This window comes from Notolepis coatsorum, assembly GCF_963971535.1.
Source record: "Notolepis coatsorum genome assembly, chromosome: 4".
Lineage (NCBI taxonomy): Eukaryota > Metazoa > Chordata > Actinopteri > Aulopiformes > Paralepididae > Notolepis > Notolepis coatsorum.
Genome location: NC_140168.1, coordinates 200,859,022 through 200,875,082, shown reverse-complemented (window position 1 = coordinate 200,875,082; position 16,061 = coordinate 200,859,022). Strand labels below are relative to the sequence as shown.

Here is a 16,061-nt window from a genome sequence, read left to right as displayed (position 1 = left end):
CCCGCACAGACCACACCCAGCTTCTCGTTTGTAGTCTTTCCACCAGCATTGGGACACAATACTGTCGGACAAATAACAAGAATTAACTCATTTACAAGTTGTATTAAGTTGAGCAAATAAGGGAACAGATAAATAACATTTCAATGCAGTAAAAAAAGCAAGATTTTTACATTTTCGGGTTTGGTCCACATATAAGCTGCACCGTTATATAAGCCGCAGGGTCGAAAAATGGGGAAAAAAGCCGCGGCTTATAGTCCGAAAAGTACGGTAATCGTCGCTGTTCTGAGGGCCGGCGATCACTTGGTCTCTTCAGTTGGCTTGACATAAAGGTAAAATGAGCAAACTGACCACTCCCCCTGCATCACTCTAAAGTAATGGGGTGCAGTTACACAGGGAGAGACGATAGGGGGCGGTATCTTCCCAATTGAGCTCAGAGACTCTGCAGCACTAACCCGAGGCTCGATTGATGAAATATGAATTCAAATCGCCAAAAAATTAAAATAAAAAGGCAAACAGATGCTATATAGCGTCGGGGGCACTCAAAGGTCGTCATGAACTAACGATAAAAAGCGCCCGTGGCATCCAATGTGTTAAGGAACCATCCCAAAGACGATACCGACTCTTATCTTGTTGCAGTCCAACTTTCGAGCACCCTATCCCAGTACTATTGGATTGTCCAGGCCCCCCCCCCACACACACACACACACACACACACACACACACACACACACACACACACACACACACAGGCTGGGCTGTGTCCGGTCAATAACAGATTGATGACTTCAGAGATTCCGTTGGACACATGATCTATCAGTCATTACATCTGCCAAGATAAAGAATAGCATAGAACACTCCGCTGGTGACTGTTTCAATACCTACAGTATAGACCAGGACCTGCACAAGACTTTATTATTTATAATTTTATTATTAGTATCATCGTATTATCATTGGCAATATTTTACGTTATTAAAAATACAATTTACATTCTGATTTAATCAGAGATGTCATAGTGCACCTTTTCTATTAGTCTATACAATTCCCATTGTTCCTTCTGCAATTAACATTTTTGTGGTGAAAAGACAATCGTAACATATTTTGAAAAAGGTATTGGTGTCGAAGGTATTGAAAAAAAAAAAAATGAACAAAAAAAGCTCTATTTTTGTGTAAATCCATGCCTGTCCTTTAACATCACGCCAGTGATGCCAGAGCCCACCATACCGTCACCATGACTACGGTTGGCACCATATCTGATCCGTGCTCCATACCGTCATCTCCCTTCACAGTTTGTTCAGTGGGGCCCGGGAGGCGTGTATCCTTTCCGCAACGGAATTCGGTGTCCAGGTTCCTCTGATTGGCCGCGACCCCCACGTGACCCGCCCCCCTATCCACCGCTCTGCCGCTGCCGCATACACACAATTGTTAAGGGGATGCAGACCTGAGAAAGACGTTTGTCATGACAAACAAATAAAAAAATTGCGATTTACCCGCTGGCTACAACAACACTCAGTGACTGCATGTAGTCAGAGCCAGAGCTCAGCGATGCCGCTCGCGGTAGCACATTCTCGCCGCGGGCTGAGCTCTGGTGTCCGCTGGAGCAAGCCAGAGACAGCCGGCGATGCGATATTTTATTTGTTTGTCATGACAAACCAATTACATAATCCAACATATGTGTAAAGGCACAACATATTCCAGTTAACGGTATATTTTTTTAATGATTTGTTACGGCGCAATCAATACTTACATGCATTCGGGACCTCCATGTTTTGGGGGTATTATCGGATCCGGGGATTCGGCTCCCATCAGTCGGGCAAGAACTGCGGGTTTTCAGCCTCTCCCCTCTCTCCTGGAGCTTAAGGGGGAGCTTAGTATTCCTGCCTCTGAGGAGGTGGCTACAACATCAACACACAGTGACTACATGCAGTCACTGTGTGTTTTTGTAGCCAGCGGGTAAATCGCGATTTTTTTTAATTTGTTTTTCATGACAAACCAATTACATAATCCAACATATGTGTAAAGGCACAACATATTCCAGTTAACGGTATCTTTTTTTAATGATTTGTTACGGCGTAGTCGTTCTATATGAATTGAAAATGGGGGACCCTGATGTAAACAAGACAAACGTCTTTCTCAGGTCTGCATCCCCTTAACAATTGTGTGTATTGAGCCGTACTGTATTGTACCCATTCTGCAATCTGTTAAATAAAGTTTTCATTCATTCATTCATTCATTCATTCATTCATTCATTCATTCATTCATTCATTCATTCATTCATTCATTCATTCAGTCAATACTTTCATGCGTATAAATTGAGGAAGCGAGCAAGTCCGCGGCCGCTCGCTCTGCCACGAGCGGCAGCGGCAGAGCAGAGCGGTGGATAGGGGGGCGGGTCACGTGGGGGTCGCGGCCAATCAGAGGAACCCGGAAACCGAATTCCGTTGCGGAAAAGATACACGCGCCCGGAGGGCCCGGAGGGGGGCGGGGCAACTATCTCTGGTTGCCGCTGTTACGGACTGTGTCCTTATGTATATATATATGGGAGTAATGTATGTAATCTGTTGTGTATATAGGCATGTTTTGTTTGTTGTTGTCTTGTCTCCCTCTTGTGTCTACATATCCCCAGGTTCCCAGTTGCAGCAGCAGCTGGTCAATCACCCACTCACCCCGGTGCAGCGGCAGCTGAGACTCGTCCCACAATCAACATCCACTCCCTTCATAATACCCTTTGTGTTTCAGTGTTAGTTAGCTCCCTGGTTCGTTTGGTCTGTGTTGGTGGTAACTATGGCTCTAGTGTGTTGGTGCTTTTGTAGGTAGAGCTCTCTGGTTCATTGATGTGGTAAAGTAGAGCTCTTGGTGTCTTTGTACACACTCTTTGTTACACATGCTCTTTTGTGGCTTTTGGTAATAGAGCTGAGGCTCTTAGGGTACATTTGTGTCAGAGCGGGTAACAGCTTAATTGGAGCTCATTGTGTGTGAGAGCTAATCAAAGCTCTGTGTGAGCTCATTGTGTGTGAGAGCTAGTCAAAGCTCTGTGTGAGCTCATTGTGTGTGAGAGCTGGTCAAAGCTCTAGTTATTTGGGCCTTTGGTCTATATAGCATTGTATCTTTTTGTGTTGTTGTACATTTCTGTACTAATCCTTTGTATATCTGTTTGTCACCCAGCCTATGGTGATTGTGTTCTTGTTATTAATCTTTTGTTTCGCACACAGGGACATTGAGGGCAGAAAGATACCCTGGGTCTACATTCTGCATCACGTAGGAGAACTACTGTTAAAGACACCAGCTTAGAGTGAGCACCACCTCCTGTACTTTGGGGCGTCCGCGCCTGTAAAGGGGGGGGGGGCTTTTGTTTCATTTTGATATTATTTGGTGCTCACTGGTAGGTCCTCTTTGCTCTCTGTGTTGCTGATCCTTATTTGTAAAATAAATATTGTTATTTTACAATCTGTCTCCGGTGTTTTGTGTCACTGCACCCTCACCTATCCTGTCTGTGGCCTAGTGTTGCGTCTCCCCACGGGGGCACGTAACAGCCGCCCTGTTTCCAAAATGATATGCCAGTGTGATAATTAGTACTTGGCTAAAGTGGCGCCTCGATAACACCCTCGTGTTGGGTTTGCTCTCTGTGCTCTACCCTCTCTCTCTTTCTCTCTCTCTCTCCTTTCTCTACACTCTCTCTCTCCCTCTCTATTTTTCCCTCTCTCTTTCTTTCTCCCTCTCTCTCTCTCCTCATCTCTCCTTTCTCCCCCCCCCCCCCTCTCTCTCTCTCTCTCTCTCTCTCTCTCTCTCTCTCTCTCTCTCTCTCTCTCTCTCTCTCTCTCTCTCTTCTTCCTGCAGTCTGTGTGTCGTAGTTGTGGAGCATCGTCTGACCCCCTGCCGTTCACTGAGCTGGTCCACTATGTCTCCATCACGGCTCTCTGGTAAGACATGTCTCTTGAGCGAGACTCGTCCCGACCTCCTCCAGCCAAGTCTAGCAGCGCGGCAGCTTTCAATTAATTTCCAATGTAGAGGAGCGAAGGCAGCCGAGAGGTACACATGAGGTAGTGGAGTAGGGCTGCAGCACGATTCTTGCTAAAATGTGAATCACGATTTTCCTCTCTTAAGAATTGAGATCACGGATTCTCTCACATGATTCTTGTTTTTTTCAATAAAATAATTTATAACTTACATAACTCAGACAACATAACATATATCAAAGTGCTTGACTTAAACTTAAACATACCGGTAACATATATGAAAGTGCTTGACTTAAACTTAAAAGTATCTGGTAACATACAAAATAACTCGAGTCAGAATCGTCATTTAAAAAAGTTAAGTAAAAAGTAAAGAACAGGGGCGCTCTAGTAGCACACCATGTAACGCGCTGCGTCGCGAAAACGACCGACCCGGGTTCGACTCCCGGACCCGGCGTCCTTTGTCGAATGTCTTCCCCTGCTCTGTCTCCCATTTCCTCCTCTCCCTCTCTCTCTCTCTACCGGACTACCCGGTAGTACAAACCAATACAAATTAAAAGAAGAAATTAAATATATTTTTTTTAAATAGTAAACAAAATAAAATAATGTTTTTTTTTAAATCAAAACAAATCGTCATAATTTATAAATGACATTGCATAGGTCTATGAGAATTGTTTCAATTCAATCAATGGGTCTATGAGATAATTTTTTCAATTAATTGTGCAGCCCTATAGTGGAGGTACACATGAGGTAGTGGAGGTAATGGAGGTACACATGAGGTAGTGGAGGTACACATGAGGTAGTGGAGGTACACATGAGGTAGTGGAGGTAGTGGAGGTACACATGAGGTAGTGGAGGTACACATGAGGTAGTGGATGTAATGGAGGTACACATGAGGTAGTGGAGGTACACATGAGGTAGTGGATGTAATGGAGGTACACATGAGGTAGTGGAGGTACACATGAGGTAGTGGAGGTACACATGAGGTAGTGGAGGTACACATGAGGTAGTGGAGGTACACATGAGGTAGTGGATGTACACATGAGGTAGTGGAGGTAATGGAGGTACACATGAGGTAGTGGAGGTAATGGAGGTACACATGAGGTAGTGGAGGTACACATGAGGTAGTGGATGTACACATGAGGTAGTGGAGGTACACATGAGGTAGTGGAGGTACACATGAGGTAGTGGAGGTACACATGAGGTAGTGGAGGTAATGGAGGTACACATGAGGTAGTGGAGGTAATGGAGGTACACATGAGGTAGTGGAGGTACACATGAGGTAGTGGAGGTACACATGAGGTAGTGGAGGTAATGGAGGTACACATGAGGTAGTGGAGGTAATGGAGGTACACATGAGGTAGTGGAGGTACACATGAGGTAGTGGAGGTACACATGCGGTAGTGGAGGTACACATGAGGTAGTGGAGGTACACATGAGGTAGTGGAGGTACACATGCGGTAGTGGAGGTACACATGCGGTAGTGGAGGTACACATGAGGTAGTGGAGGTACACATGAGGTAGTGGAGGTAGTGGAGTTACACACTGCTAGACTTGGCTGGATGCTGTCTGAACGACCTGCCCGATGAGCAGGTCGGCACCTTGCCTCCGCCGTCGGTGTGTGAATGTGTGAGTGAATGGGTGAATGTGAGGATCAAATGGTAAAGCTTTTGGATAAAAGCTGCAATATAAATGCACCATTTACCATTTACTACTCCATGGTCAATGTACCTCTCTTTTCTACCCTTCCCCTCCTCATCTTTTTCTTCTTGTTTATTTTATTATACACTTCTTTTAACAATATCTAACGTGTTTGTCGGGTCACCAGCCAACAGGTGTATCAGAGAAGAGACGAAATGTTTGGGGAGCTGTTACAAGCAGCGAGCAGCACGGGAGACCTGCGCAACTGTCCAGTAAGTCTTTATAGAGACCTGTGCAACTGTCCAGTTAGTCTTTATAGAGACCTGTGCAACTGTCCAGTTGGTCTTTATAGAGACATCACAACTGTCCAGTAAGTCTTTACAGAGACCTCACAACTGTCCAGTAAGTCTTTAGAGAGACCTCACAACTGTCCAGTAAGTCTTTATAGAGACATCACAACTGTCCTGCAAGTCTTTACAGAGACCTCACAACTGTCCTGCAAGTCTTTATAGAGACCTCACAACTGTCCTGCAAGTATTTATAGAGACCTCACAACTGTCCAGTAAGTCTTTAGAGAGACCTCACAACTGTCCAGTAAGTCTTTAGAGAGACCTCACAACTGTCCAGTAAGTCTTTACAGAGACATCACAACTGTCCTGCAAGTCTTTATAGAGACCTCACAACTGTCCAGTAAGTCTTTATAGAGACCTCACAACTGTCCAGTAAGTCTTTATAGAGACCTCACAACTGTCCTGTTAGTCTTTATAGAGACCTCACAACTGTCCTGTAAGTCTTTACAGAGACCTCACAACTGTCCTGTAAGTCTTTATAGAGACCTCACAACTGTCCTGTAAGTCTTTACAGAGACCTCACAACTGTCCTGTAAGTCTTTACAGAGACATCACAACTGTCCTGCAAGTCTTTATAGAGACCTCACAACTGTCCAGTAAGTCTTTATAGAGACCTCACAACTGTCCAGTAAGTCTTTATAGAGACCTCACAACTGTCCTGTTAGTCTTTATAGAGACCTCACAACTGTCCTGTAAGTCTTTACAGAGACCTCACAACTGTCCAGTTAGTCTTTATAGAGACCTCACAACTGTCCAGTAAGTCTTTATAGAGACCTCACAACTGTCCAGTAAGTCTTTATAGATACCTGTGCAACTGTCCAGTTAGTCTTTATAGAGACCTCACAACTGTCCAGTAAGTCTTTATAGAGACCTCACAACTGTCCAGTAAGTCTTTATAGAGACCTCACAACTGTCCAGTTAGTCTTTATAGAGACCTCACAACTGTCCAGTAATTCTTTAGAGAGACCTCACAACTGTCCAGTAAGTCTTTATAGATACCTGTGCAACTGTCCAGTTAGTCTTTATAGAGACCTCACAACTGTCCAGTAAGTCTTTATAGAGACCTCACAACTGTCCAGTAAGTCTTTATAGAGACCTCACAACTGTCCAGTAAGTCTTTAGAGAGACCTCACAACTGTCCAGTAAGTCTTTATAGATACCTGTGCAACTGTCCAGTTAGTCTTTATAGAGACCTCACAACTGTCCAGTAAGTCTTTATAGAGACCTCACAACTGTCCTGCAAGTCTTTACAGAGACATCACAACTGTCCTGCAAGTCTTTATAGAGACCTCACAACTGTCCAGTAAGTCTTTATAGAGACCTCACAACTGTCCTGCAAGTCTTTACAGAGACATCACAACTGTCCTGCAAGTCTTTATAGAGACCTCACAACTGTCCAGTAAGTCTTTATAGAGACCTCACAACTGTCCAGTAAGTCTTTATAGAGACCTCACAACTGTCCTGTTAGTCTTTATAGAGACCTCACAACTGTCCTGTAAGTCTTTACAGAGACCTCACAACTGTCCTGTAAGTCTTTATAGAGACCTCACAACTGTCCTGTAAGTCTTTACAGAGACCTCACAACTGTCCAGTTAGTCTTTATAGAGACCTCACAACTGTCCAGTAAGTCTTTATAGAGACCTCACAACTGTCCAGTAAGTCTTTATAGATACCTGTGCAACTGTCCAGTTAGTCTTTATAGAGACCTCACAACTGTCCAGTAAGTCTTTATAGAGACCTCACAACTGTCCAGTAAGTCTTTATAGAGACCTCACAACTGTCCAGTTAGTCTTTATAGAGACCTCACAACTGTCCAGTAATTCTTTAGAGAGACCTCACAACTGTCCAGTAAGTCTTTATAGATACCTGTGCAACTGTCCAGTTAGTCTTTATAGAGACCTCACAACTGTCCAGTAAGTCTTTATAGAGACCTCACAACTGTCCAGTAAGTCTTTATAGAGACCTCACAACTGTCCAGTAAGTCTTTAGAGAGACCTCACAACTGTCCAGTAAGTCTTTATAGATACCTGTGCAACTGTCCAGTTAGTCTTTATAGAGACCTCACAACTGTCCAGTAAGTCTTTATAGAGACCTCACAACTGTCCTGCAAGTCTTTACAGAGACATCACAACTGTCCTGCAAGTCTTTATAGAGACCTCACAACTGTCCAGTAAGTCTTTATAGAGACCTCACAACTGTCCTGCAAGTCTTTACAGAGACATCACAACTGTCCTGCAAGTCTTTATAGAGACCTCACAACTGTCCAGTAAGTCTTTATAGAGACCTCACAACTGTCCAGTAAGTCTTTATAGAGACCTCACAACTGTCCTGTTAGTCTTTATAGAGACCTCACAACTGTCCTGTAAGTCTTTACAGAGACCTCACAACTGTCCTGTAAGTCTTTATAGAGACCTCACAACTGTCCTGTAAGTCTTTACAGAGACCTCACAACTGTCCTGTAAGTCTTTACAGAGACATCACAACTGTCCTGCAAGTCTTTATAGAGACCTCACAACTGTCCAGTAAGTCTTTATAGAGACCTCACAACTGTCCAGTAAGTCTTTATAGAGACCTCACAACTGTCCTGTTAGTCTTTATAGAGACCTCACAACTGTCCTGTAAGTCTTTACAGAGACCTCACAACTGTCCAGTTAGTCTTTATAGAGACCTCACAACTGTCCAGTAAGTCTTTATAGAGACCTCACAACTGTCCAGTAAGTCTTTATAGATACCTGTGCAACTGTCCAGTTAGTCTTTATAGAGACCTCACAACTGTCCAGTAAGTCTTTATAGAGACCTCACAACTGTCCAGTAAGTCTTTATAGAGACCTCACAACTGTCCAGTTAGTCTTTATAGAGACCTCACAACTGTCCAGTAATTCTTTAGAGAGACCTCACAACTGTCCAGTAAGTCTTTATAGAGACCTCACAACTGTCCTGTTAGTCTTTATAGAGACCTCACAACTGTCCTGTAAGTCTTTACAGAGACCTCACAACTGTCCTGTTAGTCTTTATAGAGACCTCACAACTGTCCAGTAAGTCTTTAGAGAGACCTCACAACTGTCCAGTAAGTCTTTATAGAGACCTGCGCAACTGTCCATTAAGTCTTTATAAAGACCTGCACAACTGTCCTGTTAGTCTTTATAGAGACCTGTACAACTGTCCAGTTAGTCTTTATAGAGACCTCGTAACTGTCCAGTAAGTCTTTATAGAGACCTCACAACTGTCCAGTTAGTCTTTATAGAGACCTCGTAACTGTCCAGTAAGTCTTTATAGAGACCTCACAACTGTCCTGTTAGTCTTTATAGAGACCTGTGCAACTGTCCAGTTAGTCTTTATAGAGACCTGTGCAACTGTCCAGTTAGTCTTTATAGAGACCTCACAACTGTCCAGTTAGTCTTTATAGAGACCTCACAACTGTCCTGTACGTCTTTATAGTCCAACCAATCAACTGTCCAGTAAGTCCTCATAGTCCAACCAATCAACTGTCCAGTAAGTCCTTATAGTTCAACCACAACAATTTGTTTTAATGGATCAACATCAAATTGACAACATTCTTTCTTTCATTCCTTCATTAATTTGTTCATTCTTTCTTTCATTATTTCTCTCTCTCATTCTCATTCTTTCTCTCTGTCTGTGTCTCTTTATTTCCCTCTCTCATCTCTCTCTGGCCCATTCTCTCTCTCTCTCTCTCTCTCTCTCTCTCTCTCTCTCTCTCTCTCTCTCTCTCTCTCTCTCTCTCTCTCGCTCCCCCTCTCTCAGAGTAACTGTGGGCAGAGGATCAGGATCAGGCGGGTGCTCATGAACTCTCCAGAGATCGTTACCATTGGTTTCGTCTGGGACTCCGAGCAGTCAGACCTCACGGAGGATGTGATCCGCTCTCTGGGGCCTCACCTCAGCCTCTCTGGGGTAAGCAGCATGTTGATGTCACTAACCGTTCACACAACTTCCATTCTGTCCTTATAGTCCACACGGTCCTGACTGAATCTCGGTCGTTAAAGAACCCAGGACGCCTATCGCAAAGAGTAGGGGGTTCCCCCAGGTTCCTGGCCAAATTCCCAATCAGGTCTCTGACATCAAGGCCACCTAATCATCCCTTCCCCTTAATTGGCTGATATCAATCCCTGTCTCCTGAGCCGTTCAGCCATTGTGTAGTGTGATGTGTGCCTGGTGCCAGTGTATGGCAGCTATTGAACCTGCGTAGACCAAGGTTGGGTGCTCACACAGTGGTGGTGAAGGATGCAATTTCCACCCTACATTGTGGGGAGTGCTTTGAGCAGCTCCACAACTCGGTCGATTGGTCCACAAACATCTCCCTCTAGCAGCCTCAGGTTTCACCCTAGGAGGCTGAAATCGGGGATGGAGGTCAAGTGTGTTTGTGTGTGTTCATACCAGTTGGCTAAGAGGGGGCGTGGCAATGGGAGTGGCCTTAATGTTGTGATGAGCGCACATTTCTCCCCCCCTCCCCCTCCTGGTTTGGTTTGTTAGCAGGGGTGTCGCCACGGTAATCCAACTCGGGTTTGCACCAACAACCGCACCCTGTTTCAGCTGTTTGAAGTGGTCTCAGTCTGCCATGTAATGAAGCTGATTGGACAGATTTCCCCATGTCCCCATGATGCTACATATCTCCAAGTGTGCAATTTTGTCATCATACAAAGTTATTATTTTCACAATGTCATGATACTAAATAAAGAGGCTGCCCTGCATGCATAATTCAGGGGACCGCAGCGCACCTAATTACCCCACACCTAATCAATCACCAACATGTGTATGCATGTGAATGAATGTTGGTGGTGGTCGGAGGGGCCGTAGGCGATGATTATTCGCCACGCTTCCGTGAGTCTGCCTCAGGGCAGCTCTGGCTGCAATTGTAGTTTACCACCACCGGTATGACTGTGTATGAACGAATAATGGACTCTGTAAGTGCTCTGGGGTTACTGGAGTGTCACAAAGAGCGCTATATAAATCCAATCCATTATTATTATTATTATTATTATTATTATTATTATTATTATTAACAGTTAATTGGAACACGTAAATAATGGTAGTATTTTTTTACAACATCTGTGCAAGCAAAAGTGGAGAGATAACAATAAGGTTTATGTTCAGATACTATGTTCGTTAGGATTCGAAACGATGTCCAATTAAAAGCTGTATCGAGTGATCACATGGTGGCTTTGTTTAGAACGTTTTGTTTGTTTGTCAGTAGGCAACGTGACACATGACCAAACCAATAAAAACTAAAGTAACAATTTCACTCCTGATTCATTTCAAAGGAACTTTGTGTGAAAATTACCGCAGTATTCTTGTTTCTATCTTGTCCGTGAAAAGCAGCTATTGCAGTTCTGATTTTGAGGTTTTAAGAACTTTGTTGTTTGTTGAAAGAACAATTTTTTACGAGATTAAAATAAGGCTCATGCAAAGACTCAATGACATTGCGAGTAATCCGTTTTTTTAAGATTTAAAGTCACGAGAGCGCCGAATGTACCAAAACAAAATGGGACACAAAATGTGAACCTTGAACCCTTCCTTTCGAGTGGAAGGAAATAAGCTTCCGACACCTCCACCCCGGATTGGCTGAGCTTCCGACCCGGGCCCTCCTCCCAGACCTGCTCACCCCACTGTGATTGGCTGAGCCTCCGAGCCAGGCCCTCCTCCCAGACCTGCTCGCCCCACTGTGATTGGTAGAGCTTCTGAGCCGGGGCCCTCCTCCCAGACCTGACCTGCTTCGCCCCACTGTGATTGGCTGAGCTTCCGAGCCGGGGCCCTTCTCCCAGACCTGCTCGCCCCACTGTGATTGGCTGCGCTTCCGAGCCGGGCCCTCCTCCCAGACCTGCTCGCCCCACTGTGATTGGTAGAGATTCCGAGCCGGGGCCCTTCTCCCAGACCTGCTCGCCCCACTGTGATTGGCTGAGCTTCCGAGCCGGGGCCCTTCTCACAGACCTGCTCGCCCCACTGTGATTGGCTGAGCTTCCGAGCCGGGCCCTCCTCCCAGACCTGCTCGCCCCACTGTGATTGGTAGCCGCTGGCATACAGTGTGTTTGTTGACACCAGGGTTTCACAACGGCTGTTTCCTCTCCCCGCTACAGTGAGGTCAGGTTGTTTTGGTGCCGTGGAGCCAGGGGAGGAAATTAGGCCACTTTACTCGCCAAATGCGAGTATTTTTTACGTTTGGCGAGTGATTCATGAAGACCACTCGCCAGTCTGGCGAGTATACAAAAAAAAAAACATTCTGCAATCACTGCACTGGCAAACGGTGCGCGTCTTCTGAGTGCTCGCTTTAGTTGACAGTGCCACGAGAGCACTGCACAAGACCACCCGCGGACATATAATGTTTAATAAAAGTTTGCGCAGTACTGGCCAACCCGCGGACATATAATGATAAAAGTCCTGCGTTACTAGGCTAGCCATCAGGAGCACTCTCAAACGGATAACGTTAAACACAGCAGAAGATGGAAAACAGACAGACTGACCAACGGGGAACTGCATCCTACCCTAGTACAACCCTCGAGTATAAGTTACTAAGGACACATTTAAATCACAGAGGTGTAATGTTAGTCTACTGGAAATGTATACAGTGGTTAGCTTCTAGTTTTAGCGATAGCTGCTTGCTAGCTAACGTTAGCCCCGTGTGCTCAAAGCAGCCAGCTAGGTGTATCTGTTATGACTATAATGTTTCCAAAAAAGCACCGGACTACGACGTAAGGTTAGACATTTTATTTCATGCTCAAAAGCCCCTGGCTTGCACATCGCAGTCACGAAAGGGGCTAGCTAAGCTCAACCAGTGCACTGTGTACAACAGCACACCAACCCAACTGACGTTATCACAACACTTGACGGTACTGTCGTAAGACCACCGTGCTGTCTTAAAGGCACAGTGTGCCTACCCAGATGCATACACAACATTGACGAGGCTTGACAACCGAGGTTCAAAGTTAACTTGATTGATTGAAAACTTTATTAACAGATTGCAGGATGGGTACAATACAGTACGGCATTTTCAATTCATCATAACATATGACATACAGATAGACTACTGCTACATCTATATATTTCACATCTATCTATACACTTCACAACATACTTCGGTTTTTTTCTTTCACTGCCCAACCCAGTCCAACCCAGCATCTTTCACTGCCCAGTTCAGCCCAACCCAGTCCAGAATAGATACCTCTTTCATGTTAATATGTTTTATGCTAATATTGTGAAGAGTAGAGATTAATGTTTTATGCTAATACATATTTTAAAGAGTAGAGACACGGTGTGATTATTTTACTATGATTGAAAATCTATTTAGACGAAGACATACAAAGAAGTAATTATCACAATTAGCGATTTTTTTTGTCTGGTAAAAAATCTGTTTGGCTGGTAAAAAAAATCAGATACTCGCCAGTTGGCTGGTAAGCCAAAAAGTTAGTTTCCTCCCCTGCGTGGAGCATAATGTGGGAAAGTAAAAAGTGGGGATTTATTCCTCTGTAAGTCTGGGGCCGTTGCGTAAGCAGCCTGGTGCCCAAATACCCAGTTGGCCCTCGAACCGCTGAGCAAAAAGACCCTTACTGGCCCCAGGTCAGCCTGTCAAAAAGCCTCTTACTGGCCCCAGGTCAGCCTGTCAAAAAGCCTCTTACTGGCCCCAGGTCAGCCTGTCAAAAAGCCTCTTACTGGCCCCAGGTCAGCCTGTCAACGAGCTCTTACTGGCCCCAGGTCAGCCTGTCAAAAAGCCCCTGCTGGGCCCAGGTCAGCCTGTTGAAAAGCCCCTGCTGGCTCCAGGTCAGCTGGTCAAAGAGAAAGAAGCACTGGGTGTGTGTTTGAACAAGGGTCCACTTGAGGGATTGACAGTTGAGGCGTGACTGAGATAATAATGTGTGTGTGTGTGTACTTGGAAGGATATAAAACGTGACTGAGATAAGCGTCTGTGTGTTGAAAGAAGTCACTGTTTTTGTTGTTGCCATGTGTTTTCAGTGTAACTAAACTAGAGCCTGGTGTTTTGAGTGTTTTGAAACTGAGTGTAACTCAACTAGAACAGGGGTTCCCAAACTTTTCAGGCCGCGACCCCCAAATAACGGTGTCAGAGAGCCGCGACCCCCACTATTATGAGGTAAAAAAAAATTATAATTTTAATTTTTTAATTTTTAATTTGTTTAGAAATGGAAATGTATGGTTGAAACATGCAAACGTTCAAACGCACACACACTAATAAGCATTGGAGGCTTTTAACCAGGGCCGGACTGGGGAAATCATTCAGGCCAGGAAATATAGTGCAAAATATAGCCCCAGTCAGGCCACTTTTTAAGCAGGGGGTCTGGGATCCCCCACCAGGAATTTTTTTTGTTACAAAGACTACATTTCCTGCATTCTGGTGCAGGCATTTTTTTTATTTGTACCCTTTAAATGCCAGTGTTTGTGATGGCATCACAAATTATTGTTAAAAAACAGGCTAGCATAATGTATGATTAGCAACAACACTGATTTTGATGGATTTTCTGTTTTTTTGTAATGTCAGATTGAAAAAAATACAATCTTTTATTCAACTTCAGCCCTGATCATAACACCACATATTCATTTTATAATTCTAACCCTTTAAATGCCAGTGTGTGTGATGGCATATATTTGCAATACCGGTATATCAAATGCAAAGTCGATTTTTCTGGGGGGGATTATTACAGGCTAGCATGTGTCAATGATTAGCAACCACAGTTTTTTGTAAGGGTCCCGCCTCCACCAATCACATGCGGCTCCCTTTGTTTGTGTGTGAGAGCAAGAGAGAGAGAGAGATAGTTCTCCAACTTGTGTGAGTTGCAGTGATCTCCTGGTTGTTCCCCACCTAGGTTATCTAATTATTGCGCTGCTGCAACTAGAAACACTGGCCTGGCCTGCTTCTAAGTTCAGTGGCCTGACTGCATAAAACAAAAACAAAAAGATTTTTCAGATGATTCCACTTTGGGAACCCCTGAACTAGAACACAGTGTTTTGAGTGTTTTGAAACTGAGTGTAAATAAACTAGAACACAGTGTTTTGAGTGTTTTGAAACTGAGTGTAAATAAACTAGAACACAGTGTTTTGAGTGTTTTGAAACTGAGTGTAAAGTTAAACTAGAGCCTGGTGTTTTTATACTGAGTGTAACTAAACTAGAGCATCGTGTTTTCTGGTTTTAATTGTATAATATACTGTGGTTTTGTGGTTTTAATTGTATAATATACTCTGGTTTTGTGGTTTTAATTGTATAATTATTAGGGGTGGGAATCGCCAGAGACTATCGCGATACTTGCGTCACGATACGATAGTATCGCGATACTAAATATATCGCGATACGCTGAGTATTGTGAAAACTTTTATTTTATTTTCATCACATTTAATTTATTACCTTTTTTCAACTGCAAAGTAAAACTGTCAACATGTTTTATCTAATAAAATAAAGTTCAGTCTGTTCATCTCAATTCAATAATTTTTATTGCAGAACATGGTATTTTCTCAAGCAGACAGATGTAAACACTGTAATCTGTACCTGACAAACTGAACTGTTTGTATTACAGTCATATTCCAACTTAACTGAATGCACGTGTGTGTGTGTGTGTGGACTACTGTACTATTACAGGTATTGAAATGAACAATGCAACTTCCTTACAAAAAATTTAAAATTTAAATTATTGTAAATTTTTTATGAATAATTAAATATCGATACTTGGCGTCCCTGTATCGATACAGTATTGCCACTGTTAACTGATAGAAAATTAAGCGAATCGAATCAAATCGTGGTCAAATGAAAATATTTCATGATGCATTGAATCGTTGCCTGAAGAATCGAATTTAATCCCTCTTTGCGCCGCCCCTGTGCCTCAAATAGATTCGCTATCAGCTCTATCTTCAATCTTTCAAAATGTTCAGTTGCTATCGCTATCAGCTCTATCTTAAATTTTTTAAAATGTTCAGTTGCTATTGCATGCACTCATCTGTGTTTCACTACACACTTGAGTGCATGCTTACCAACTGTTAGTCTGCAACACTACTATCACCGACATCTAAGAAGGGAGATCCCCCCTTGAATGGCCCTTCTAAGGTTTCTCTCCTCCACACTGCCTGTGGAGCATTTTTCCCTATTGTTAGGTTTTAGTGAGTTTTTCCT

General features: G+C 43.8%; 1 protein-coding gene across 2 annotated transcripts in view; it reads left to right on the top strand.

Moving 5' to 3' along the window:
* The window catches only part of usp53a (ubiquitin specific peptidase 53a), a 173,235-nt gene that overhangs the window by 70,510 nt on the left and 86,664 nt on the right, over positions 1-16,061 (top strand). For both annotated transcript variants that reach the window (XM_084312808.1, XM_084312809.1), the window contains exons 6-8: positions 3,835-3,917; positions 5,779-5,863; positions 9,704-9,850. In XM_084312808.1, the coding sequence (XP_084168934.1) occupies positions 3,835-3,917; positions 5,779-5,863; positions 9,704-9,850 (315 nt within the window). The remainder of the gene's footprint in view (positions 1-3,834; positions 3,918-5,778; positions 5,864-9,703; positions 9,851-16,061) is intronic.